The sequence below is a fragment of the Bombina bombina genome, chromosome 6, assembly GCF_027579735.1.
Source record: "Bombina bombina isolate aBomBom1 chromosome 6, aBomBom1.pri, whole genome shotgun sequence".
Taxonomy (NCBI): domain Eukaryota; kingdom Metazoa; phylum Chordata; class Amphibia; order Anura; family Bombinatoridae; genus Bombina; species Bombina bombina.
This window is the reverse complement of record NC_069504.1, coordinates 714072984-714099835: the sequence shown is the minus strand read 5'-3', so window position 1 is coordinate 714099835 and position 26852 is coordinate 714072984. Positions and strand designations below refer to the sequence as shown.

Here is a 26852-nt window from a genome sequence, read left to right as displayed (position 1 = left end):
TTAGTTTTAAATAGGATTCATTTAGTTAATAAGAGTTAATTTATTTAGATTTATTTAATTAATATTTAAGTTAGGGGGGCGTTAGGGTTAGACTTAGGTTTAGGGGTTAATAATTTTATTACAGTGGCGGCGGCGTAGTGGGGGGCAGGATAGGGGTTAATAAATTTATTATAGGTGGCGACGGTGTAGGGGGGGCAGGATAGGGGTTAATAGGTTTAATATAGGTTGCGGCGGGTTCATGGAGCGGCGGTTTAGGGGTTAAACTATTTATTTAGTTGCGGAGAGGTGCGGGATCAGCAGGATAGGGGTTAATAATTTTATAATAGAGGGCGACGGTGTAGGGGGGGCAGGATAGGGGTTACTAGGTATACTGTAGGTGGCAGCGGTGTCCGGGAGCGGCGGTTTAGGGGTTAATACATTTATAAGAGTTGCGGCAGGGTCTAGGAGCGGCGGTTTAGGGGTTAGTAACTTTATTTAGTTGCGGGGGGCTCCGGGGGTGCCGGTATAGGGGGTAGAACAGTGCAGTTTAGTGTGAGTGCTTAGTGACAGTCTAGCAATAAAGCTGGGAAAAAGCCGAAGGGCAGCGAGATCGGATGAGTGATAACTGTCACAGTCCGCTGCTCATCGCCCCGCGGCTTTTTGACAGCTTTATTTGATAACTTAGGCGAACGTATTCAAGGTCCGCGGCGGCGAAGGTAGGCGAGCTTAGGCGGGCGTATTGGGCCGGCGAAGCCAGAAAAGTAGACGGCTTGATAACTACCCCCCAAAGGCATCATTTACATCTTAAAATGTACTTGTAATTTATTTTACTTTGGAGAAACTAAGAGGACTTTAAGAGATAGAATTAGGGAACACCTTCGTAATATTGAAAATGAAATAGACGATACACATCTATACAAACATTTTAAGACTGTACATAAGGGAAACACAAAGGACCTGTCATACTGGGGTATATAAAAAGTAGAAAAACATTGGAGAGGTGGTGATATACAGAAAAAATTGTTACTTAAGGAAGCAGAATACATTTTCAAATATGACACGTTATTCCCAAAAGGTCTGAATTCAGAGCTTGATATTTCACCTTTTCTTTTAGATTAGAACACTGTAATTTTTAAATAATTATTGTTATCCATTGAGCGACTATAACACTAATTTAAGAAGAAAATCAAATCACCTTATGAATTGCACTTTTTTGCACATCCCTGTTTTACCTTTTTTGTATCTATAATTTTATTTTTTAATATAATGTAATCTAACATATATAAAACTTTTTATTAACTGCAAATAATGTAACATGAAACCCAGTCTGTTTTAATGTACTTCCATTTCTGATGTGAGTGGAAAGGAGCAAACTCTTGGAGATATGAGCAGAGAGGCTTGTGCTTTCAAACAGGAATACCACCTTAATTCAGAATTTATGGATGAACCAATAGGAAACAAGACATACCTATTAAAGAGAGGTGTCTGACAGTCTAAAATCATTCTTGATAAAGCTCCAGGAGGGAGTGAAACGCGTTGAAGTATAAGACTGTACACCTGATTTAACACATCTTTTAACCTTTTGGACCAACCCGGGTTGACCTTATCATCGGAGGATACCAAATATATGTTTTCATTAGAACCTGCGTGCAACAGCACTAAGGCTAGGTAAAGTTATCTCTGTTCTCCTCAACACTTCTACATTCCTACTTATTTTGTACCTGACAAGTACACAACAAGTAAAATTGAACATAAGAAGGAATATTGTGCAAAGACGATCCCCACAGCAGTGATTGGCAGGCGCGAGTCGAGCCCCCAAAGTACCGGGTGTGACGTCAGACGCCAACAACACGAGGATTCTGCTAGACGGATTAAGCCACAGGACGCATTGGATACCCTGCTGCCGCTTATGCACTAATATAAGGTACACATTTGTCTGCAAGTAATAACTGTGATACAAGTTCAATACAAATACAGGACAGATTGGATACCTTGTTGTTATACATGCAAAAATACAAATCTGCTACAAAGTGATTATTGTGACACAAGTCAGATACAGACGCAGGACAGATTGGATACCCTACAATAGCTTATATAAATCTGTTTAAAGATACAATCTTATACAGACTCTTTTCCTGAATTGACATTGCTCTGCCTCACCAATAAGAAATTGCTCTATTCATACTGATACGTATAACGGACTTTTTTTTATTTATCATTTATATTTTTTACCACGAACGTTGTTTTTAAAAAATTAAATGGATGTTAATATGTATTTTATGTAAGAACTCTAACTAATTCATTAGAGAATACAGAAATTGTCAGTTACACACAATTTGAAACTTTTTGTGTGGACACTAAGTATTTCTCAATTTCTGTTCCCTATGAAATACTAATGAGTATCATTTTTTTGCTCTGAATATTTGTACTAGAGACGTCTCTAATTTTTTATATATATATTTTTATATGTTTCATTGAATTTTTACTGTTACTAATTAAATAATTTTAATTTTGGTAAAAGCCTTTTTTACTTACATATAGTAATCACTTAATATATTGATCATTTACTCTATATTTGCACCACGAATTACCTAATATATACACCCTTCATCTGGTATCTTTAGCTATTAGCGCCCTTACAAAACCCAGTATTTCTTTGTATATCAGTGTTTAGATTGAAGGATCTAACTAACTGTAAGGAGTGTGATACCATACCTAATACCAGTGCACTATTTTTCACACACTTTCTCACACCTGAAAAAAAAGGTTGTTATTCTGAAACGGTGCAAATTGAACCGTTGTAAACCGAGGGCCACCTGTATATGTATTTTTAATCCCAATCTTACATTCAATATGAGGATGTGTGACATAGTCACCTTTAATAAGAGAATTGCATTGTGCGCAATTATAACATGGAAAGGAACCCTTCTTTTGTAGAGGTTGGGCAGGATTTGTTGAACCCAATTAAAAATTAAAAATACATATGCTTGTAACTCAAGTTATGTACTAAGGGCAGGCATGACACTTTATCTGAAACATTCGGCACTATTCTAAAAGCTATACATCCCATCCACACAAGCAGTAACAGAGGTTGTTTCACAATACTGGGACATTGTTACTCAGATTATACAGTACATGTATGGACATATCGTATTGTTTGGAGTGTGTATGTGCTGTATGCAGGCCTGAATGAGGATTGGCTGGGTACCTTTCATTACATTTTCCTGTTTGGATATATGGTATCATTAAATATCACAGTATTTGATCTATTTGCAGTGCTGAGTATTTTTTTTATAAATATATATATATATATAAAGCATGTAAGTATGTATGATACATAATATAGAATGTGTGTGAAGTAACCATTTTCAGATTTATCACGCTTACATGATTTTTTAGGTGTACTCATTATTATGTAGTTATTATCTAACATGGAGAATAGTTTGATAATAACCACATACAAGTATATCATTAGATGCATCTCAGAAACAGTGGATCAGTGCAGAGACTTTCTAAGCATCAGAACTTGTGTCTGAATGCTTTAAGTACCTCTTAACCTGTAGGGCCTAAATGTGGGAGTTTACATTTCTATACAGTAAATTTTAATTTTATTGACTTAAATGGTTTTATACTATTGTGTGTTCCACTCTCTCATTTTTCTGCTATACACCCTATGAAGTACTGGTGGGAATTGCCACAGCCTGCTTCTTCCATAACCATAGGAGTAACACATCCTATTACCTGTTATAAGTGGAAGGATATTCTGCAGGCCCATCCAAGAGATTTGGATGAAGTTGATCAGAGAAGAAGACATTCTGGGGTAAATTTATTAAATACCGGGCAGACATGATTCGCTGTAGCGAATCATGTCCGCCGGGCATTGCTAAATGCCGACAGCATACGCTGTCAGCATTTAACATTGCACAAGCTTTTCTAGTGAAATGCTTGTGCAATGCCGCCCTCTGCACATGTGTGGCCAATCAGCCGCTAGCAGGAGGTGTCAATCATCCAGATCGTATCTGATCGGGATGAATGCAGTCCACCTCCTAAAAGGTGGCAGAGAAGTTAAGAAGCAGCGGTCTTACAACCGTTGCTTCTTAACTTCTGTTTTTGGCAAGCCAGAGGCTTAGCTCGGAGAATGCAGCATCCACTGCTTATTAAATCTCCCTTAATGTACTTACTAGAAACACAGCACTGCCCTAAACCTATCTATACATTCACACACACACACACACATATTTAAAGGGACATGAAACCCAACATTTTTCTTTCATGATTCAGATAGAGCATATGATTTTGAACAACTTTCCAGTTTACTTCTATTATCTCATTTGCTTTGTTCTCTTTATATCCTCTGTTGAAAAGAATACCTATGTAGACTCAGAAGCTGCTGATTGGAGGCTGCACATATATGCCTTATTTTATTGACTCCCCCAGTGATCTCAGCTAGCTCTCAGTAGTGCACTGCTGCTGCTTCAACAATGGATACCAAGAGAATGAAGCAAATTAGATAATATAAGTGATTTTGGAAGATGTTTAAAATTGTATTCTCTAACTGAATCATTAAAGACAAAAACAAGGGTTTCATGTCCCTTTAATGAAAGATCACACAATCTAAAAATTGACACTGATGAGAACTTCCAATGCAAACAGAATTTTTTAATTTTTGTAATAGAAAACAAATTTACGTACGTTGTGGTCTATACTTACTTTTTATGAGCATGAAAAGATGAATATGTGAAACTCTTTCCTTCATACTCTCCAAAGAATTTGCTATCACTCAGCCGAATGTGGTAAACCTCATTGGCGGAACAGTGACTGTAGGTTTTCTGCCACTGGTCAGGTGAGCTAGGACTGTCCCTAAAAGTGCAAGACAGGAAAGGTAGGTAGATTATGTGTCAGGTGGAGAGTAAAGAAGAAAAAAGAAACAAATTTGAATGGACAAATAGGTGAAGTCAACATCATTAACAAAATGATAATAATGACCAACAGCAAAGAAAAATGAATAGTGAAAGCTTTCAAGACACTGCATTAATATTAATAAAATTCCATTCTAGTCTTTCCAGCTTATCTTGTTCATATGTCATTCTAGCTAGTTCATTAAAGTTTACTCCCTCTTCATTCTGCAGTGAATCATCTACATAGAATAACATAAATAAGGGTGAAGCTGGAGAGGCTGCACATATTGTAAAATTTGGAGACTGTTTTAGTAAATATCGCCCATTGTAGACCATTGTTCAGGCTTGATGCAAACAGAGAACAGTTTACTTCTACTAAAATAGCAATCAAATTGATTATTCAAAAAGTCCATATTTTTGCCAATAGATACTTATAGATGGGGAGTGGGGTAGGAGCAAAACAATTGAATATGTTTGCAGAGAGGTGTGAGGACTCTGAGGAGGCTCATCTGGAGACTGAATGATTGTCGAGACTGAGATGTATTCCATGCCTAAGTTCATAACCAAGGGCATCAAATGTTCTCATACTAAGTATTGGGGCATAAGGCCTTGAAATGACAGGAAATTAATAATTTGGTAAAAATAGAAAGATGTTTAGAGAGAATATGGTGACAAGAATAAAAAGAAGAGGAAAGATGTATTGAAAAGGTAGAATGGCAAAAGACAGATACGGAAAGCAGCAGTTTATAATGTTTTAGAGAAATGGATTCAACCCCATTCTGATCATTTACCTAGAATGGGCCTGAAAAGGGCCAGGTCTCTGGCGGAAAGAGTCCATAGGAACGGTTCTGTAAGTTTAAATAAGGAGAGTTATGAAATAGAGCAAGGGAAGAATAAAAGAAAACAAGAAGTGAAAAAGAATAATTTTGTAGCAGTGATTCTCAACTTGTTTCTTTTTGTTTTGTAATTCCTTTGGGGTACATTTTAAAAATATACAATACTTCTATTTCTATTTTAGATAACGGTGACACCATAAGGATTCTGTTGTAATAAAGTAATAAAAAAGCAAAATACTATGTATTATGTGTGTGTGTTATGTCAGAAATCTTTTCCAAACATATTTACATGTCCCTAAATTTTATTTTGTTCTAAACAATGTTGTCTCTCATATCTCTGTGTTTATTTATAATACTATATGTATATAGTGTATATATATTATTATTCTAAGGAAGAATAATTGTGAATATAACATGTAAGGGTATCATAGGTATTTATTTGCAAACAATGGATATTTTAAGAGCTGGGCCAGTTTTCTATCTGCACCTGTGTAACCCTTCCTGATTGCAGTGTAGTTTTAAACACCACCCCTACACAGGTGTTATAAAATGGGCTGGCATATAAGATGACATTTCTTAATGAAAAAATTAAATTCAAGAGAAGGAACAAAAACACTGAAAATATCATGACAGTAAAGAGGGGATTTTAATTTCTTCTGTATCTGATTCATGACAGTTTAATGTTAGGTGGACTATCCCTTTGAGCTATCATATTAAGATTATATTGAATCAAACATCATTCAATTTTTAAAATCATTGTCAAAAATATTACACTGTGTTCTAATGTCAGCATCAATCTTTAACTTTTATACTAATTTCACATATACAGTGGGGAAAAAAAGTATTTAGTCAGTCACCAATTATGCAAGTTCTCCCACTTAAGAAGATGAGAGAGGCCTGTAATTTTCATCATAGGTATACCTCAACTATGAGAGACAAAATGTGGAAACAAATCCAGACAATCACATCTGATTTGGAAAGAATTTATTTCCAAATTATGGTGGAAAATAAGTATTTGGTCACCTTCAAACAAGCAATATTTCTGGCTCTCACAGACCTGTATCTTCTTCTTTAAGAGGCTCCTCTGTCCTCCACTCATTACCTGTATTAATGGCACCTGTTTGAACTTGTTATCAGTATAAAAGACACCTGTCCACAACCTCAAACAGTCACACTCCAAACTCCACTATGGTGAAGACCAAAGAGCTGTCGAAGGACACCAGAAACAAAATTGTAGACCTGCACCAGGCTGGGAAGACTGAATCTGCAATAGGCAAGCAGCTTGGTGTGAAGAAATCAACTGTGGGAGCAATAATTATAAAATGGAAGACATACAAGACCACTGATAATCTCCCTCGATCTGGGGCTCCACGCAAGATCTCACCCCGTGGGTTCAAAATGATCACAAGAACGGTGAGCAAACATCCCAAAACCACATGGGGGGACCTAGTGAATGACCTGCAGAGAGCTGGAGCAACGTAACAAAGACTACCATCAGTAACACACTACGCTGCCAGGGACTCAGATCCTGCAGTGCCAGATGTGCCCCCCTGCTTAAGCCAGTACATGTCCGGGCCCGTTTGAAGTATGCTAGAGAGCATTTGGATGATCCAGAAGTGGATTGGGAGAATATCATATGTTTAGATGAAACCAAAGTAGAACTGTTTGGTAGAAACACAACTTGTCGTGTTTGGAGGAGAGAGAACACCATACCTACTGTGAAGCATGGGGGTGGCAACATCATGCTTTGGGGCTGTTTCTCTGCAAAGGGAACAGGATGACTGATCCGTGTACATGAAAGAATGAATGGGGCCATGTATTGTGAGATTTTGAGTGCAAACCTCCTTCCATCAGCAAGGGCATTGAAGATAAAATGTGGCTGGTCTTTCAGCGTGACAATGATCCCAAACACACGCCCGGGCAATGAAGGAGTGGCTTTGTAAGAAGCATTTCAAGGTCCTGGAGTGGCCTAGCCAGTCTCCAGATCTCAACCCCCTAGAAAACCTTTGGAGGGAGTTAAAAGTCTGTGTTGCCCAGCGACAGCCCCAAAACATCACTGCTCTAGAGGAGATCTGCATGCAGGAATGGGCCAACATACCAGCAACAGTGTGTGACAACCTTGTGAAGACTTACAGAAAACGTTTGACCTCTGTCATTGCCAACAAAGGATATATAACAAAGTATTGAGATGAACTTTTGATATTGACCAAATACTTATTTTCCACCATAATTTGCAAATAAATTCTTTCCAAATCAGACAATGTGATTGTATGAATTTGTTTCCACATTTTGTCTCTCATAGTTGAGGTATACCTATGATGAAAATTACAGGCCTCTCTCATCTTCTTAAGTGGGAGAACTTGCACAATTGGTGGCTGACTAAATACTTTTATTCCCCACTGTACATACTTTTAAAGTCTAATACACAATGTAACAAAGGGCACTTATAAGTTCTGATGAGTGATCAATGACACATGTATTGAGCAATTTGATTAGTTAGTGATAGTATAAAATACATATTTAAATCAGATTGGCTGATGTCATAAATCATGTGATTATGCATTTCCTAATCAAAAGTGGTGGAAATTTTCACTAGTTTGTGGGTTGTTTAGGAGTTCGAGTATTGCGTCCACTTTGGTGCAAAGTATTGTGTCAAATTTGGTGTGAAATGCAGTGGGGCTTGCATTACATGCATTAAACATGGTGAAATTAGATTGATAAAAAAAAAAAAGGAATTTAGCTATAGAATGTAATGTATTTATTTCATTTTTATCCCTATATCTACTAGTCCTGTTGCCAGACAGACATTACCTGTCATTACAACTACTTTTGAAATTAATCTGTCCCTTGAAATTACATGTGATTATAATATTATTTAAGCTATTATTTAAATCCTGAACATGCGTCTTTGTTGTCTGTGTGATTTAGAAATTGTACGCAATTGTAATCAACTTTCTAATTTACATAAATATGTAATAAACTTCATTCCCTTACAGCATCTAACATAACCTTTCTGGGCTTTTTAGACTCCTATTGATTTCTATGGCATTCGCAGCCTCAAGGGTGGCGGGTGGCGGTTTGAACGATAGGTACGCTGCGGCGGAAAAGACTCGAGCGTACCTGTTGAATGATTAATAAATTGGCAAGAGGGTTAAACAGAGTCGAATGTGAATTTGAAACATCTGGAATGACGGAAGCATCGATCTGCGTTGGATTGAGATAACGAGAGCATATATTGGTGCACTCCCCATAACATAGACAGTGCTTACAAAATATGCTATGGGCAGTTTTCCCAATACAGACTAGGTGAAATCTTTTCTATCTGCTTAATGATCTAAAACTCACCAGCATGTAGAGAAATCACACATTACAAATCTGCGCATTATACTGTACTGTATATGTCACTCATTCAGAGCCCTCCACAGTGACATAAACAGTTCTCAAGCTAAAATTTGCCTTTATAAAATTATTTTGAGGGGTGGCAAAGTACTGGTGAGGATTCTTATATAACCTACCCAGGCCAGAGAGCTTTAGAGAGCTTTAGAGAAGTTTGCCCTAGGTGCTAAGTACATATATCAAATTAACAGAACTAAAGCAAACATTAAAACACAAAAGAGAATATATGGTTGTGTTTCTTGGCTAATAAGTGAATAGCCACCCACTCCATATGGCCCTGAACATACTGTTTAACAGTAGGATTATTAGCTGTCCATCATAAATACACTGGATGACCAGTGTGTAGCAATTGCTGGGTATATAATCAGATCTCAGAGCAAGACCTAGGCCCTTGCAGTTTCTGTCAGACAGTTATTAACCCCTAATCCGCCGCTCCCCAACATTGCCAACTCTAAATAAAATGATCAACCCCTAATCTGCCGCCCCTGACATCGCTGACACTAAATAAACCTATTAACCCCTAAACCGCCGGCCCCCCACTTTGCAATTATTAAATAAACCTATTAACCCCTAATCCGCCAACCACGCACATAGCCAACAATATATAAACCTATTAACCCCTAAACCACCAGCCCCCCACCAAGTCAACACTATAATAAAGTATTAGCCTCTAAACCGCCAGCCCCCCTCATCGCAACTAATAAACTAAACCTATTAACCCCCAAACCGCCAGCCCCCCACATCACAAAACACTAAATTAAACTTTTTTCTTCGTTTTTTTGTTGTTTAATCTTTTATTGAGATTTTTAGCAGTGACAATAAAGTAAGGATAATCATTCACAATAGAATAAAATAAAATTAAGATACAAATGTACAGGTGTTAACCAAACCAGCACATGGAATAAGTTCACAGTAAATAGTGCGGTGAGCAAGTTGCAAGTATAATGCAATGTATACGTAAGAGTAAATGAAATGAACATATAGATATGAAATCTCTGTTTTCTGTTATATACTCTCTATAATAAATCAGAGGTCACTTTTGGGCCTCAAGCAAACTTATATTTCAAAGAGAGGAGAGCTTAGGGGATATTGAGCAATGATATAGGTATGTGTTAAAGTATATTTTATGATGGGGCCACTTTTGGACCCCGTATTATAGAGGTAATAGTAAGTCATAGTTTTAATACTCAGAGGGTAAGCACCGCTTAAAAATAGTGTAATATGGATGTTTTTATTTGTACAACTTAAGAATTATAGTAATATAACATTATAAAAAACTTGGGTAAGCTATTAATATGGGTATGATATAGTATAGTAACTAAGTGGTCATATAGTACATAAACAGTGAAACTATGGAGAACAGACCAAAACCATATTTGTCATTATCATCTTTCAGTTATCAGGCTTAACAATCTTATTAATAGGAAATAAGACTCACTAAACAGGCTTTGAAATTCTTCATAAACACTAGACAGTCAATTTGGAGCATAAAAACCAGGCAAACAGCCTTATGAGTGACAAGGGATAGGGAGTGAGCTGTAATGGGATTAAGGACTCCTACAATTACTGGTTAAGATCTAACTATAGGTGTACCTGAAATATTGGAAAAGGTGTTTCCCCAAATAATCTTATGATATAAAAAATTAATTCCTGTTCTGTAGGTGCTACCCAGAGCTGTGGACCCCGATGTCTTGGCCGCTGACAAAAGGGCCACAAGTAGTTGAAAAGGCATTATTGGATACTAGATACAAAGGGTAACTATACCAATACTACTCCTTGATACAAAGACCCCATGGTGTACAGTATACAGTAATGTAGCTTATAAGATATCAGGCATGGAGACATCATGTATAAAAACCGCTTGAATAAAAGAAGCCTGCTTAAAGTGATATAATGCCAGGGTTCACCTACAGTAGAGATAATAAATAGGTCATGGGTACTGGAGAATATGGGAACAATGTAAATCTGCAATGATGAAGTTATCCATTAACATAGAGGAAGCAAATGAAAAGGAACCCCCCAAAAAAACAATAATAAATGACTAGGAAAGATGTCATAGTGGTACGGCAAACATTACACCCAGATAAACACCATTTTCTCATAAAGTCCTAACCCACCCCAACTTTCAAGGCTGTATAGGAGCTGTGGCAATAAGATGATGCGAAGTACAAGAATCTTAAGGATATGTGGTAAGGTAGCGTCCTCCTGAAGGTATTTATACTGTCCTGAGTTCTTGTGATCTGAGAATGTCCCACCGTGTTCGCACTGATCAAGGAGATCAGAGATTGCAGTCCTCTATAACAATTTCCCTGTGGGGATAAATCACCATTGCTGAGGACCCGCCATGTAGGAGTATCTTCATGTAGTAGTGAGGAGCTGCAATCAGCAACAGAGACCGACACTTTAAGTCCGCCAGCCAGAACATCTGCTCTGTGCTCTCCGCTATCCGACATGGTAATCACCCTTCCCAGCTCAGCCAGCTGCTTACTGGTATGGCCCTGGAATTCAGATTCCTCTAATAAAGTGAGCGCTACCTGTCTAAGTATGATCTGCTCCTCTGGTCGATATTGCTGTCATACATCTGATCAGCTGCAGTGTCAGTATGGAGCTCTTATTCAGAAGGTAGGTGATCTGCTATTAGGAGCTCAGTTAAGGACCGTGGCTTTTGAATCAAAGAGCTAAAGTCTTCTCTCATATAGCGCCATTCTTCTTTAAACTGCTTGTTGCTTGGAGCTAAAGAAATATAATATTAAGCCTTTCCTCCATTTCCTGCAGCAGTAATGTAGCTGTAGCCACCATTTTAACTGCATCTGAGTGAACATGTGATGCTACATTGGCTTGATATTATGTTCCAGTTGATCTAAAAAAAAGCACACTATGTGTAGTGATAACAGTCTTTGCCCCACAGCCCCTGCAACATTAGGGTTAATCACTGTATTTTGCAATGTGATGTTAATTGCTGTACCCGGTTAGCCAGGGGGTGTTGGAGCCAGATGTACAGGCCGCCGCCATAGTCTTCAACTGTCTGGTTCCACACGCAATATTTTGCATAAAATGTATATCAAACGATGCAGTATATTCTGTTGATGCTCATCCTTGCTCATTAGAATAATCGACAGATTATTTGGGTGATGCGTCCTAGCATAAATTAAACTATTAACCCCTAAACCTAACACCCCCTAACTTTAAATTAAAAGTTATAATATAACTATCTTAAAATAAATAGACACTTACCTGTGAAATAAAAAATAAACTAAGATTAAACTATAAATAAACCTAAGATAACTATTCTAATAAAATAAAAAACTCAACAAATTAAAAATCCTCAATTACATGATTAAATAAACCTAACACTACGAAAAAAAATAAAAAATCTAACATTACAAAAAAAAACCCCGCTAAAATTATGAAAAAATAAAAAAACACTAAGGCCTAGATTTGGAGTTTGGCGGTAGAAGGGCTGTTAACGCTCCGCGGGCTTTTTTCTGGCCGCACCATAAAATTAACTCTGGTATCGAGAGTTCAAAAAAATGCTGCGTTAGGCTCCAAAAAAGGAGCGTAGAGCATTTTTACCGCAAATGCAACTCTCGATACCAGAGTTGCTTACGGACGCGGCCAGCCTCAAAAATGTGCTCGTGCACGATTCTCCCATAGGAAACAATGGGGCTGTTTGAGCTGAAAAAAAACCTAACACCTGCAAAAAAGCAGCGTTCAGCTCCTAACGCAGCCCCATTGTTTCCTATGGGGAAACACTTCCTACGTCTGCACCTAACACCCTAACATGTACCCCGAGTCTAAGCACCCCTAACCTTACACTTATTAACCCCTAATCTGCCACCCCCGCTATCGCTGACACCTGCATTATATTATTAACCCCTAATCTGCCGCTCAGTAAACCGCCGCAATTTACATTATCCCTATGTACCCCTAATCTGCTGCCCCTAACACCGCCGACCCCTATATTATATTTATTAACCCCTAATCTGCCCCCCTCAAGGTCGCCGACACCTGCCTACACTTATTAACCCCTAATCTGCCGAGCGGACCGCACCGCTACTATAATAAATGTATTAACCCCTAACCCGCCTCACTAACCCTATCATAAATAGTATTAACCCCTAATCTGCCCTCCCTAACATCGCCGACACCTACCTTCAATTATTAACCCCTAATCTGACGACCGGAGCTCATCGCTACTATAATAAATGGATTAACCCCTAAAGCTAAGCCTAACCCTAACACTAACACCCCCCCTAACTTAAATATAATTTAAATCTAACGAAATTAATTAACTCTTATTAAATAAATTATTCCTATTTAAAGATAAATACTTCCCTGTAAAATAAATCCTAATATAGCTACAATATAAATTATAATTATATTGTAGCTATTTTAGGATTAATATTTATTTTACAGGTAACTTTGTAATTATTTTAACCAGGTACAATAGCTATTAAATAGTTAAGAACTATTTAATAGTTACCTAGTTAAAATAATAACAAATTTACCTGTAAAATAAATCCTAACCTAAGTTATAATTAAACCTAACACTACCCTATCAATAAATTAATTAAATAAACTACCTACAATTACCTACAATTAACCTAACACTACACTATCAATAAATAAATTAAATACAATTGCTACAAATAACTACAATTACATAAACTAACTAAAGTACAAAAAATAAAAAAGAACTAAGTTGCAAAAAATAAAAAAATATTTACCAACATTATAAAAATATTACAACAATTTTAAACTAATTACACCTACTCTAAGCCCCCTAATAAAATAACAAAGACCCCCAAAATAAAAAATTCCCTACCCTATTCTAAATTAATAAATGTAAAAGCTCTTTTACCTTACCAGCCCTGAACAGGGCCCTTTGCGGGGCATGCCCCAAGAAGTTCAGCTCTTTTGCCTGTAAAAAAAAACATACAATACCCCCCCCAACATTACAACCCACCACCCACATACCCCTAATCTAACCCAAACCCCCCTTAAATAAACCTAACACTAAGCCCCTGAAGATCTTCCTACCTTGTCTTCACCATCCAGGTATCACCGATCCGTCTTGGCATCCGGTGCTGAAGAGGTCCAGAAGAGGCTCCAAAGTCTTCCTCCTATCCGGCAAGAAGAGGACATCCGGACCGGCAAACATCTTCTCCAAGCGGCATCTTCGATCTTCTTCCATCCGGTGCGGAGCGGGTCCATCTTGAAGCAGCCGACGCGGATCCATCCTCTTCTTCCGGCGTCTCCCGACGAATGACGGTTCCTTTAAGGGACGTCATCCAAGATGGCGTCCCTCGAATTCCGATTAGCTGATAGGATTCTATCAGCCAATCGGAATTAAGGTAGGAATATTCTGATTGGCTGATGGAATCAGCCAATCAGAATCAAGTTCAATCCGATTGGCTGATCCAATCAGCCAATCAGATTGAGCTCGCATTCTATTGGCTGATCGGAACAGCCAATAGAATGCGAGCTCAATCTGATTGGCTGATTGGATCAGCCAATCGGATTGAACTTGATTCTGATTGGCTGATTCCATCAGCCAATCAGAATATTCCTACCTTAATTCCGATTGGCTGATAGAATCCTATCAGCCAATCGGAATTTGAGGGACGCCATCTTGGATGACGTCCCTTAAAGGAACCGTCATTCGTCGGGAGACAACGGAAGAAGAGGATGGATCCGCGTCGGCTGCTTCAAGATGGACCCGCTCCGCACCGGATGGAAGAAGATCGAAGATGCCGCTTGGAGAAGATGTTTGCCGGTCCGGATGTCCTCTTCTTGCCGGATAGGAGGAAGACTTTGGAGCCTCTTCTGGACCTCTTCAGCACCGGATGCCAGGACGGATCGGTGATACCTGGATGGTGAAGACAAGGTAGGAAGATCTTCAGGGGCTTAGTGTTAGGTTTATTTAAGGGGGGTTTGGGTTAGATTAGGGGTATGTGGGTGGTGGGTTGTAATGTTGGGGGGGGTATTGTATGTTTTTTTTTACAGGCAAAAGAGCTGATTTTCTTGGGGCATGCCCCGCAAAGGGCCCTGTTCCAGGCTGGTAAGGTAAAAGAGCTTTTACATTTATTAATTTAGAATAGGGTAGGGAATTTTTTATTTTGGGGGTCTTTGTTATTTTATTAGGGGGCTTAGAGTAGGTGTAATGTCATGTATATCCCTTTAAATCCTGTATCTGAACCCTATAAAAGTCTCCTCCCCCAACCTCTCTTTGCTTAGTATTGTCTTCTGATACCTGGATCACATTAACTACTGTCTAAGTAGTTCAGCTAAGCCTCCACTTAATTTACCATCTCTCCTTTGTCAGCTGTAACCTGGAAAACAACTACTGCTGCAGCATTAAGCTCTCTCTGCCCTGGCAGTCTGAAGTAAGAGCTTCTGTTAAGGTAAACTTTACCTCTCCTTTCACAGGCAAATTCCTGGATATCCTGCTGGAATTGTAAGTCTTACCTTCCTTACTGGCACCTCCTCCTGCTCTCCAGCACTTCCTGACTCAGTCTGCAAGCTGTTACACAGAAACGGATTTCACAGCACCTCTCTCTGTCTCTCATCACACTGTAGCTGCCAAACGAACTGCAACTCCTGGGGTGAGATTACTTTAAACTTGTTTTCTAAAACTCTGCACATTTGCCTTGCAAGAATTGATTTATATATTGCCTGCATTCTCTAGACATTCCTGTAATTAATCCTGAACTTGCTGCATCTGTTTATAAAGAGACTGCACCATTGTTTCTGATATTCATATTAACTGGAATACAAATAATCTGCAATATTGAGTGTGATTGATTTATTTTATCCTGTCTGTTGATAACTTTGCTACACTGGGAGTGTTTGTTATACCTTGCTATTTGGAGTGGTTACAGCTCAAAGCACCAATATTTAAAGAGACAGTTTGCAATCTCTGCAACACATTGCCGCTATTCCCTTTTGGGCCCTCAGTCTATGAGCAGAACAGGGATTATTTTATTAATTCCGCTATTTTGTGAGACTGAGTGGAACTTGAACCTAATTCCCAATTCTTAATAGAGTCCTGGTATTACAAAATACTAAGCCATAAAAGGAATTATAATGGAAATAGCAGACCTTACAAATAAGGTGAATGCTCTCACTCAGAATATGGATCTCTTAATACAGGGGATAAGAGAGATCCAATCTGAGAATCAATATTTACGTACTGTAATCAGAGATCATATTGATAAAAGACCTTCAGTATCTGAGACTCAGCCTGAACCTCAGGTTTGTCCCCCTGAAAGGTTCACAGGTGATAGGAACTCTTTCAGGGAGTTTAAAAACTCCTGTTTGTTATATTTTTCACTCAAACCTAAAACATATCCCACTGATCGTATCAAGGTTCTTACCGTGATATCATATCTTAAAGGGGAACCTAAAACTTGGGCTACTAATTTTTTCGAAACCAACGATCCAGTGTTGGATTCACTTCAGTTGTTCTTTGATAAAATGTATTTTCTCTATGAAGACAAGAACAAACAGAGCACCGCTGAGATAGCCCTTAAAGCTCTAAAACAGAACAAACGCCCTGCTGAAGATTACATTTCAGATTTTAAAAGATGGGCACCTGACACCCTCTGGAATGAGGCAGCTCTATTTTTCCAGTTTCGCCAAGGGTTATCAGATCTAATAAAGGATGAACTAGCCCGGGGTTCTATGCCAACCACTCTGGATGCCCTTATGACCCAAGTGGTTACTATTGATCGCCGTCTAAGAGAGCGCAGACATGAAAAAGCTCCCACAGAACATACTTGGAAAAGGCCTCCCACATCTGCTTATCCAAACCCCACTCTACGTTTGGATGAACTAATGGAAGTGGCCTTTACTAAAGGACCACTTTCTGCTGAAGAGAAAAATAGAAGAAGTATAAACAATTTATGTTTATATTGTGCAGCAAAGACACATTCTGTCAAAGAATGCCCAAGTCTTCTTAAACAGAAGGGTAAGAGAAATTCTAGTAATATTATCTGTACAAATAGCACATTTTCTAATACTCATTGTAATCTCTCTGTTACTCTACAGTGGGAAACCCAAAGAATACAGACCCAAGCAATTATTGACTCTGGAACTTTTGGTAATTTAATAGATAAGTCTTTCACAGAGTTGTATGATATTCCATTAATAAAAAGAGGTGATTCACTTGCCATCCGTGTTATAGATGGTTCTTTTATTTCATCTGGGCCAATCACTCACCATACCACACCTCTTCTAATGACCACTACTTCAGGTCATAGGGAACATGTTACCTTTGATGTTATAGCCTCTCCTCTTTTTCCTATTGTACTAGGCTTACGGTGGTTACAAACACACGAACCACATATTGTGTGGAATACTTCAGAGGTAAACTTTATTTCTGAGTATTGCACTAACACTTGTTTTACATCCACACATATTCTTCAGACCACGTCAGAACAACATCTTATTCCTGACTGTTATTCTGACTACTCAGATGTATTTGATAAAGTAGAAGCAGAGAGGTTACCACCTCATAGAACATATGACTGCCCAATAGAGCTCCTACCAGGTTCTGATATTCCTTATGGGCATATATATCCACTGTCAGAACCAGAGCTAGTACATTTAAAACAATACCTTGATGATAACCTAAGAAAGGGCTTTATTAGGCCCTCTACGTCACCCGCTGGGGCAGGTATGTTTTTTGTTCGTAATAAAGACGACACCTTAAGACCTATAATTGACTATAGGGAACTGAACAAACGAACCAAGAAAAACAGATACCCGCTACCCCTCATACCTGAAATAATAGAACGACTTCAGGCAGCTACGATATTTACAAAACTTGACCTAAGAGGGGCATACAATTTAATAAGAGTAAAAGCTGGACATGAATGGCTGACCGCGTTTAGAACAAGATATGGATTGTTTGAGTATACGGTCATGCTGTTTGGGCTATGTAATGCCCCAGCGACATTTCAGAGTTTCATCAATGACTTGTTTCGTGACCTCTTGGATGTGTATATGATTGTGTACCTTGATGACATACTCATTTACTCTAAAACATTAGACCAACACATATCACATGTTAGAACTGTGTTACAGCGACTGAGACAAAACTCATTGTTTGCCAAACCAGAAAAATGTATCTTTAATACTGATACTATCTCTTTCTTGGGATACCATATATCTCCTCAGGGCATACAGATGGAGAATAAAAAGGTAGAGGCTATAGCATCATGGCCCATTCCCAAAACTAAGAAAGATGTACAGTGTTTTATTGGATTTTCGAACTTTTATAGAAAATTCATAAAAAATTTCTCTCTAATAGCTAAACCCTTAACTGCTCTCACAGGTTCCCATACTCCATTTTTATGGACATCACAGGCTAATACAGCATTTAATAAATTAAAGAAAGCTTTTACTACAGCACCTATCCTTAAATTTCCTGATCCCCAATTACAATATGTCTTAGAAGTGGACGCGTCAGATTATGCCTTGGGAGCTATTTTGTCCCAACGCATGTCTCCTAAAGATCCTCTTCACCCAGTTGGATTTTTCTCAAGAATTATGACCAGTTCTGAAGTCAACTATCCGATTGGTGAGAAAGAGCTCTTGGCAATTAAGAGCTCACTAGAATTTTGGAGACACCTACTTGAGGGCACCAAATATCCTATACTAATTTACACGGACCACAAAAACCTAGAGTATCTAAAAACTAATAAGACCTTGTCTGCACGCCAGATTAGATGGAATTTGTTCTTCTCCAGGTTTGATTATAATATCACATTCCGTCCTGGAAGTAAAAACGGAAAGGCCGATTCTCTGTCGAGGAAAGATCCAAGACCCACCTTTGCTGTTCCCGAGTCAACCGTAATACCTCAAGAGAGGTTCATCGCTTTAAGTATCGATTCTTCAACTCAGTTAAGACTAGCCCAACAACAAGATCAAGATCTGCCTACTAGCATCCTTGAGAAAGGTAAAGATGACCTATATTATCACCAAGGAAAGGTATATGTACCTTTACAACTTCGTACTGAAATACTCAATTCAACACATAACTCAATTGTATCTGGACATCCTGGTATACATAAAACAATTGAGTTACTTAGACGAGACTTCTGGTGGCCTGCTATGAATTCTGATGTTACTAACTTCATTAAGTCCTGTGATACCTGTGCCAAAGTAAAAAACGACAGAGCACATCCTTATGGTTTCCTCATGCCTCTACCCATACCAAATAAACCATGGAAGGACATTGCAATGGATTTCATTGTAGAATTACCTCCGTCAAACAACCATAGTTGTATAATGGTTGTAGTGGACTTATTTACAAAGATGGCACATTTTCTCCCATCACATTCGCTACCCACTGCTTCAGAAACTGCTCAACTTTTTCTCACACATATTGTCAGATTACATGGTCTTCCGGATACCATCACTTCAGATAGGGGTTCGCAATTTACCTCCAAGTTCTGGACCCAGCTTTGCCACATTCTAAAAATTCAACCTCGGCTCAGCACTTCCTATCATCCCCAGACAAACGGCCAGACCGAGAGAACAAATCAGACTCTCGAACAGTATTTAAGGTGCTATTGCACTCAACTACAAGATAATTGGTTTTCTCTTTTACCCACGGCTGAATTCGCTTTCAACAATACATTAAATTCATCAACTAAGATGTCCCCATTCTACGCTAATTATGTTTTTCATCCCCGATTTCATCTATATCCCAGAGAAGAGAGTACTTCCCCATTGGTTAATGACATGTTGAATGAACTAGCTCAACATTTTACTGTGATTCAAGACAATCTCAAGACCGCTCAAGCCCACCAAAAGGTTTATTATGATCTACGAAGGCGTGTCTCTCCATCTTATCAGGTGGGTGATTTTGTTTGGCTTTCCACTAAACATTTAAGACTCAAGTATCCTTCAAGAAAACTCGGAGCCCTCTATATTGGTCCTTTTTCCATTGTTAAAATTATTAATCCTAATTCTGTAATTTTGGATTTGCCTGAAACTCTACCGATACATCCTTCATTCCATGTATCCCTTCTCAAACCTTATACTTCTGACAAGCCTCCAGTTACTGGTTCAGCTTTCACACCTACTTATACCATTGAACCTGAGTATGAAATTCATTCCATTTTGGATTCCAGATATCATGGTGACACTCTGCAGTATCTTATTCATTGGAAGGGTTATTCTCATGAGGAGGATTCCTGGGAGCCATCTTCCAACCTCTCTGCTCCTCGAATGGTTTCTTTATTTCACCGCAGGAACCCCGATCGTCCCAGACCCTGAGCCCCAGAGTGGCTCCTTGCAGGGGGGGTTCTGTCATGTATATCCCTTTAAATCCTGTATCTGAACCCTATAAAAGTCTCCTCCCCCAACCTCTCTTTGCTTAGTATTGTCTTCTGATACCTGGATCACATTAACTACTGTCTAAGTAGTTCAGCTAAGCCTCCACTTAATTTACCATCTCTCCTTTGTCAGCTGTAACCTGGAAAACAACTACTGCTGCAGCATTAAGCTCTCTCTGCCCTGACAGTCTGAAGTAAGAGCTTCTGTTAAGGTAAACTTTACCTCTCCTTTCACAGGCAAATTCCTGGATATCCTGCTGGAATTGTAAGTCTTACCTTCCTTACTGGCACCTCCTCCTGCTCTCCAGCACTTCCTGACTCAGTCTGCAAGCTGTTACACAGAAACGGATTTCACAGCACCTCTCTCTGTCTCTCATCACACTGTAGCTGCCAAACGAACTGCAACTCCTGGGGTGAGATTACTTTAAACTTGTTTTCTAAAACTCTGCACATTTGCCTTGCAAGACTTGATTTATATATTGCCTGCATTCTCTAGACATTCCTGTAATTAATCCTGAACTTGCTGCATCTGTTTATAAAGAGACTGCACCATTGTTTCTGATATCCATATTAACTGGAATACAAATAATCTGCAATATTGAGTGTGATTGATTTATTTTATCCTGTCTGTTGATAACTTTGCTACACTGGGAGTGTTTGTTATACCTTGCTATTTGGAGTGGTTACAGCTCAAAGCACCAATATTTAAAGAGACAGTTTGCAATCTCTGCAACACATTGCTGCTATTCCCTTTTGGGCCCTCAGTCTATGAGCAGAACAGGGATTATTTTATTAATTCCGCTATTTTGTGAGACTGAGTGGAACTTGAACCTAATTCCCAATTCTTAATAGAGTCCTGGTATTACATGTAATTAGTTTAAAATTGTAATATTTTTCTAATGTTGGTAAATATTTTTTTATTTTTTGTAACTTAGTTCTTTTTTATTTTTTGTACTTTAGTTAGTTTATGTAATTGTAGTTATTTGTAGCAATTGTATTTAATTTATTTATTGATAGTGTAGTGTTAGGTTAATTGTAGGTAATTGTAGGTAGTTTATTTAATTAATTTATTGATAGGGTAGTGTTAGGTTTAATTATAACTTAGGTTAGGATTTATTTTACAGGTAAATTTGTTATTATTTTAACTAGGTAACTATTAAATAGTTCTTAACTATTTAATAGCTATTGTACCTGGTTAAAATAATTACAAAGTTGCCTGTAAAATAAATATTAATCCTAAAATAGCTACAATATAATTATAATTTATATTGTAGCTATATTAGGATGTATTTTACAGGTAAGTATTTAGCTTTAAATAGGAATAATTTATTTAATAAGAGTTAATTAATTTCGTTAGATTTAAATTATATTTAAGTTAGGGGGGTGTTAGTGTTAGAGTTAGACTTAGCTTTAGGGGTTAATCCATTTATTATAGTAGCGATGAGCTCCGGTCGTCAGATTAGGGGTTAATAATTGAAGGTAGGTGTCGGCGATGTTAGGGAGGGCAGATTAGGGGTTAATACTATTTATGATAGGGTTAGTTAGGCGGGTTAGGGGCTAATACATTTATTATAGTAGCGCTCAGGTCCGGTCGGCAGATTAGGGGTTAATAAGTGTAGGCAGGTGTCGGCGACGTTGAGGGGGGCAGATTAGGGGTTAATAAATATAATATAGGGGTCGGCGGTGTTAGGGGCAGCAGATTAGGGGTACATAAGGATAACGTAGGTGGCGGCGCTTTGCGGTCGGCAGATTAGGGATTAATTATTGTAAGTAGCTGGCGGCGACGTTGTGGGGGGCAGGTTAGGGGTTAATAAATATAATACAGGGGTCGGCGGGGTTAGGGGCAGCAGATTAGGGGTACATAAGTATAACGTAGTTGGCGGTCGGCAGATTAGGGGTTAAAAAATTTTAATCGAGTGGCGGAGATGTGGGGGGACCTCGGTTTAGGGGTACATAGGTAGTTTATGGGTGTACTTTAGGGTACAGTAGTTAAGAGCTTTATAAACCGGCGTTAGCCCAGAAAGCTCTTAACTCCTGCTATTTTCCTGCGGCTGGAGTTTTGTCGTTAGAGCTCTAACGCTCACTTCAGAAACGACTCTAAATACCAGCGTTAGAAAGATCCCATTGAAAAGATAGGATACGCAATTGACGTAAGGGGATCTGCGGTATGGAAAAGTTGCGGCTGAAAAGTGAGCGTTAGACCCTTTAATCACTGACTCCAAATACCGGCGGTAGCCTAAAACCAGCGTTAGGAGCCTCTAACGCTGGTTTTCACGGCTACCGCCGAACTCTAAATCTAGCCGTAAGATTACAAAAAAATAAAAAATAAATTATGTAAAATAATAAAAATTACACATAATCTGATAGCCCTCTAAAAACAAAAAAGCCACCCCAAAATAAAAACACCCCCTAGCCTAACAATTAACTACGAATATCCATTAACAGGGCCTTTTGTAGGGCATTGCCCTAAGTTAAACAGCTCTTTTACCTAAAAAATCCCCCTAACAGTAAACCCCCAACCCAACGAACCCCCCAAAATAAAAAAACATAAGTCTAAATAAAAACTAAACTACCCATTTGGGCATTGCCCTTAAAAGGGTATTCAGCTCTTTTACTGCCCATCCCTAATCTAAAAAAAAACCCTACCCATAAAAATTTAAATAAAACCTAACACTAACCCCAGAAAATCTACACACAGTTCCTAAAGTCCGGACATCAATCTGCATCTAGGTGGCGAGATGTCTTCATCCAGGCAGCAACATCTTCATCCATCAAGGTGGCATCTCCTATCTTCATCCCAGTTGCGTGTAGCTGATTTGAACAGCCAACAGGATTTCAGTAGCTCTCATCCTATTGGCTGATTTGAAAATGTCAGCCAATAGGAATGCAAGGTGCCCCATTTTTAGGGTACCTTGCATTCAAGCTTCAGTGTACGGCGGTGATTGTATGAAGAGGATCCTCCAAGCTGGATGTCCACGCCGGCGACGATGCTCTGTGCCTCCACAGCTCAGCGCTTCCACAGCTCCGCGCAACCGGGATGAAGATAGGAGATGCCCCTGTGATGGATGAAGATGTTGCCGCCTGGATGAAGACTTCTTCTCGCTGCCTGGATGCAGGTGGATGTCTGGGCTTCAGTAAATGTGAGTAGATTTTCTGGGGTTAGTGTTAGGTTGTTTTTTTTTTGGGTGGATTGTTTTTTTAGATTAGGGATTGGCAGTAAAAGAGTTAAATACCCTGTTAAGGGCAATGCCCATACAAATACCCCTTTAGGTGCAATGGGTAGCTTAGTTTTTTTTTAGATGTAGTTTTTTTTATTTTGGGGGGTTGGTTGTGTGGGTGATTTACTGTTAGGGGTAATTTTTTAGGTAACAGAGCGGTTTAACTTAGGGCAATGCCCTACAAAAGACTCTTTTAAGGGCTATTGGTAGTTTATTGTTAGGTTAGGGGGTGTTTTTATTTTGGGGTGGCTTTTTGTTTTTATAGGGCTATTAGATTAGGTGTAATTTTTTTTGGATAATTTCGTTTTATTTTTTTGTAAACTTAGTGTGTTTTTATTTTTCGTAATTTTAACGTTTTTTTATAATGTAAGTTTTCTTTTATTTTTTCGTAGTGTTAGGTTTATTTAATCATGTAATTTCGTATTTTTTATTTGTAGTTTATTTTATTTTATTAGAATAGTTATGTTAGGTTAATTTATAGTTTAATCTTAGGTTTTTTTTATTTCACAGGTAAATTTTTATTTATTTTAAGATAGTTATATTGTAATTTTAATTTAAAGTTAGGGGGGATTAACTTTAGGGGTTTATAGTTTAATTTAGTGTTTTGCGATGTGGGGGGCTGGCGGTTTAGGGGTTAATAGGTTTAGTTTATTAATTGCGATGTGGGGGGCTGGCGGTTTAGGGGTTAATAGGTTTTGTTTAATAGTTGTGATGTGGGGGCTGGCAGTTTAGGGGTTAATAGGTTTACTTTATTAGTTGAAATGTGGGGGGCTGGCAGTTTAGGGGTTAATAGGTATAGTTTATTAGTTGTGATGTGGGGGGTTGGCAGTTTAGGGGTTAATAGGTTTAGTTTATTAGTTTGCGATTTGGGGGACTGGTGGTTTCGGGGTTAATACTTTATTATAGTGTTGGCGATGTGGGGGGGCGGCGGATTAGGGGTTAATAGGTCTATATAGTGTTGGCAATGAGGGTGGCTGGCGGATTAGGGGTTAATAACTTTATTTAATAGTTGCAATGTGAGTGGCCGGCGGATTAGGGTTTTATAAGTTTAATATAGTATTTGCGATGCGGGAGGGTGTCAGTTTAGGGGTTAATAGGTAGTTTATGGGTGTTAGTGTACTTTGTAACATTTTAGTTATGAATTTTGTGAAACATTTTTGTTTTGCAAACTCCATAACTACTGGTCTCAGATTGCAGAATGGATCGTGTCGGTATAGGCTGTAACACAAGCATTTTAGCCGGACAGTACAACCTGTAATACGGCGCAATGGAAAATCCCGCACTCAAAAGTAATTTTTTGACTGCTGAATGGATTGTTGCGTTACAGGCTAAAATGCTTGCGGCATGGCCATACCGCTGCGACTTGTAATACGGGAGACCTGCCATTCTACCCGCAATGGCTAATTTTTCAGCAGTATAGCCGTACGGCACCATACCGCAAAACTTGTAATCTAGCTGTAAGTGTTATGAGCGAGTTCTGTGATGCAATTATGTTTCCAAATACAAATATCAATGTAACATTCACCTCACACAGCATCTAGATTTTAAAAAACAAGCATATCACAAGCCTATTAATACATAGCACTCTTGCATTGGTTTAAGATCAGACAAGTAACTTACTGTCCCCTGGAGGTGTGTATCAGTAAAGTTATGAGCGTGGAGGTTGCTGGACAAACACAGTTCAAAGCCAACATGGCATACTTAAATTCTTCTTCACAGACCACGTGATCTGAGGAGGAAGAGAGAAGATTAGAGAAAACAAAGGATAAAGTGCTAAGTAGTTTCTGTCAATTCTACCATTTCAAATAACAATTACGTTTTCTATTTATAACCTCTTCTTATAACTATCCTTGTCTCACCATACAATTTAAAGGGACACTAGATTATTTTTTTTGCATATTTTTTTTAGATGATCGATTTTTAAAGCCCATCTGGGAGTGTTTTTGTAAAAATGTAGTTTTCTTATTTTTAAATAACATTGTGCTGATTTAAGCCTCCTAACCAAGCCCCAAATTTTTAGATGTATACTGATGTCTACAGATTCCTGGTTGTGTAAGGGGTCTTTTCATATGCAGAGGAGTGTCTGCACTTCCTGCTTTCCCAGCCCCTTTCAGTGGGTGTCTCAGCCTAACCTTATTAAGGCTAAACTGGGAGCTTTTAAGTACATTTTTAAAAGGTTTTATACTAGATTTTTTATCAGTATCTGTGAATATTTTTCTTTATAGTAGTGTCTATTAGATGCAGTTATATAAAAATTGGTGTATACAGTCCCTTTAACTAATCCATAGCTCCTGCTAAATCTCTGTATAATTGCCCTCTAACGTCTCCTATAGGTACCTCCTTTGATCACCACATATAACACATTCTCTTTACAGTCCATATGTTTCTCCATATAAACTCATCTCCCTATAAATCCTCCTACAACATCATTTAATATTTCCATATATTCTTGCTCTATATAATTTGTCCCTACAACTTCTGTTGTTGCACCAAATAACCTTTTATGATATTACTCCATATAATATGTCTATATAAAAACAATTTAGCTTCATGTAATGTTTGTATTATGCGAATAACTGAATACCTGCAAATTTGATATGAAACTTGTTTTCAGGTTTAAGTATCTGGACATAAAGAGGACAGTTGGGTGCAAAGTCTTTGACAGCCCAGGCTCGTAGGATTGTCTGGTGGTCCTAGACACAGAGAAGAAAAATACTTGACATAAACAACGTTAATTTTGAGGAAAAAACATACACCTAGATTACGAGTTTTACGTTAACAGGGGTGCGGTGCTAATGAGCAGTTTATGCTCACCACTCACTTGCAGACAACGCTGGTATTACGGGTTTTTAGAAACCCGGTGTTAACCGCAAAAAAGTGAGTGAAGAGCAAAATTTAGCTCCACATCTCACCTCAATACCAGCGCTGCTTACGTTAGCGGTGAGCTGGTAAAACGTGCTCATGCATGATTTCCCCATAGGAATCAATGGGGGAGAGCCGGCTGAAAAAGACCTAACACCTGCAAAAAAGCAGTGTAAAGCTCCTAACGCAGCCCCATTGATTCCTATGGGGAAATACTTTTTATGTCTACACCTAACACCCTAACATGAACCCCGAGTCTAAACACCCCTAATCTTACACTATTAACCCCTAATCTGCCGCCTCCGACATCGCCTGCCG

At 38.5% G+C, this 26852-nt stretch overlaps 1 protein-coding gene across 1 annotated transcript in view; it reads right to left on the bottom strand.

The window, feature by feature from the left end:
- LOC128663525 (potassium channel subfamily T member 2-like) overlaps positions 1–26852 on the bottom strand; it is a 772127-nt gene that overhangs the window by 290586 nt on the left and 454689 nt on the right. The window contains exons 14-16 of the mRNA XM_053717898.1: positions 26257–26365; positions 25293–25401; positions 4690–4839 (exon numbers count right to left, since the gene is read on the bottom strand). Of these exons, the coding sequence (XP_053573873.1) occupies positions 4690–4839; positions 25293–25401; positions 26257–26365 (368 nt within the window). The remainder of the gene's footprint in view (positions 1–4689; positions 4840–25292; positions 25402–26256; positions 26366–26852) is intronic.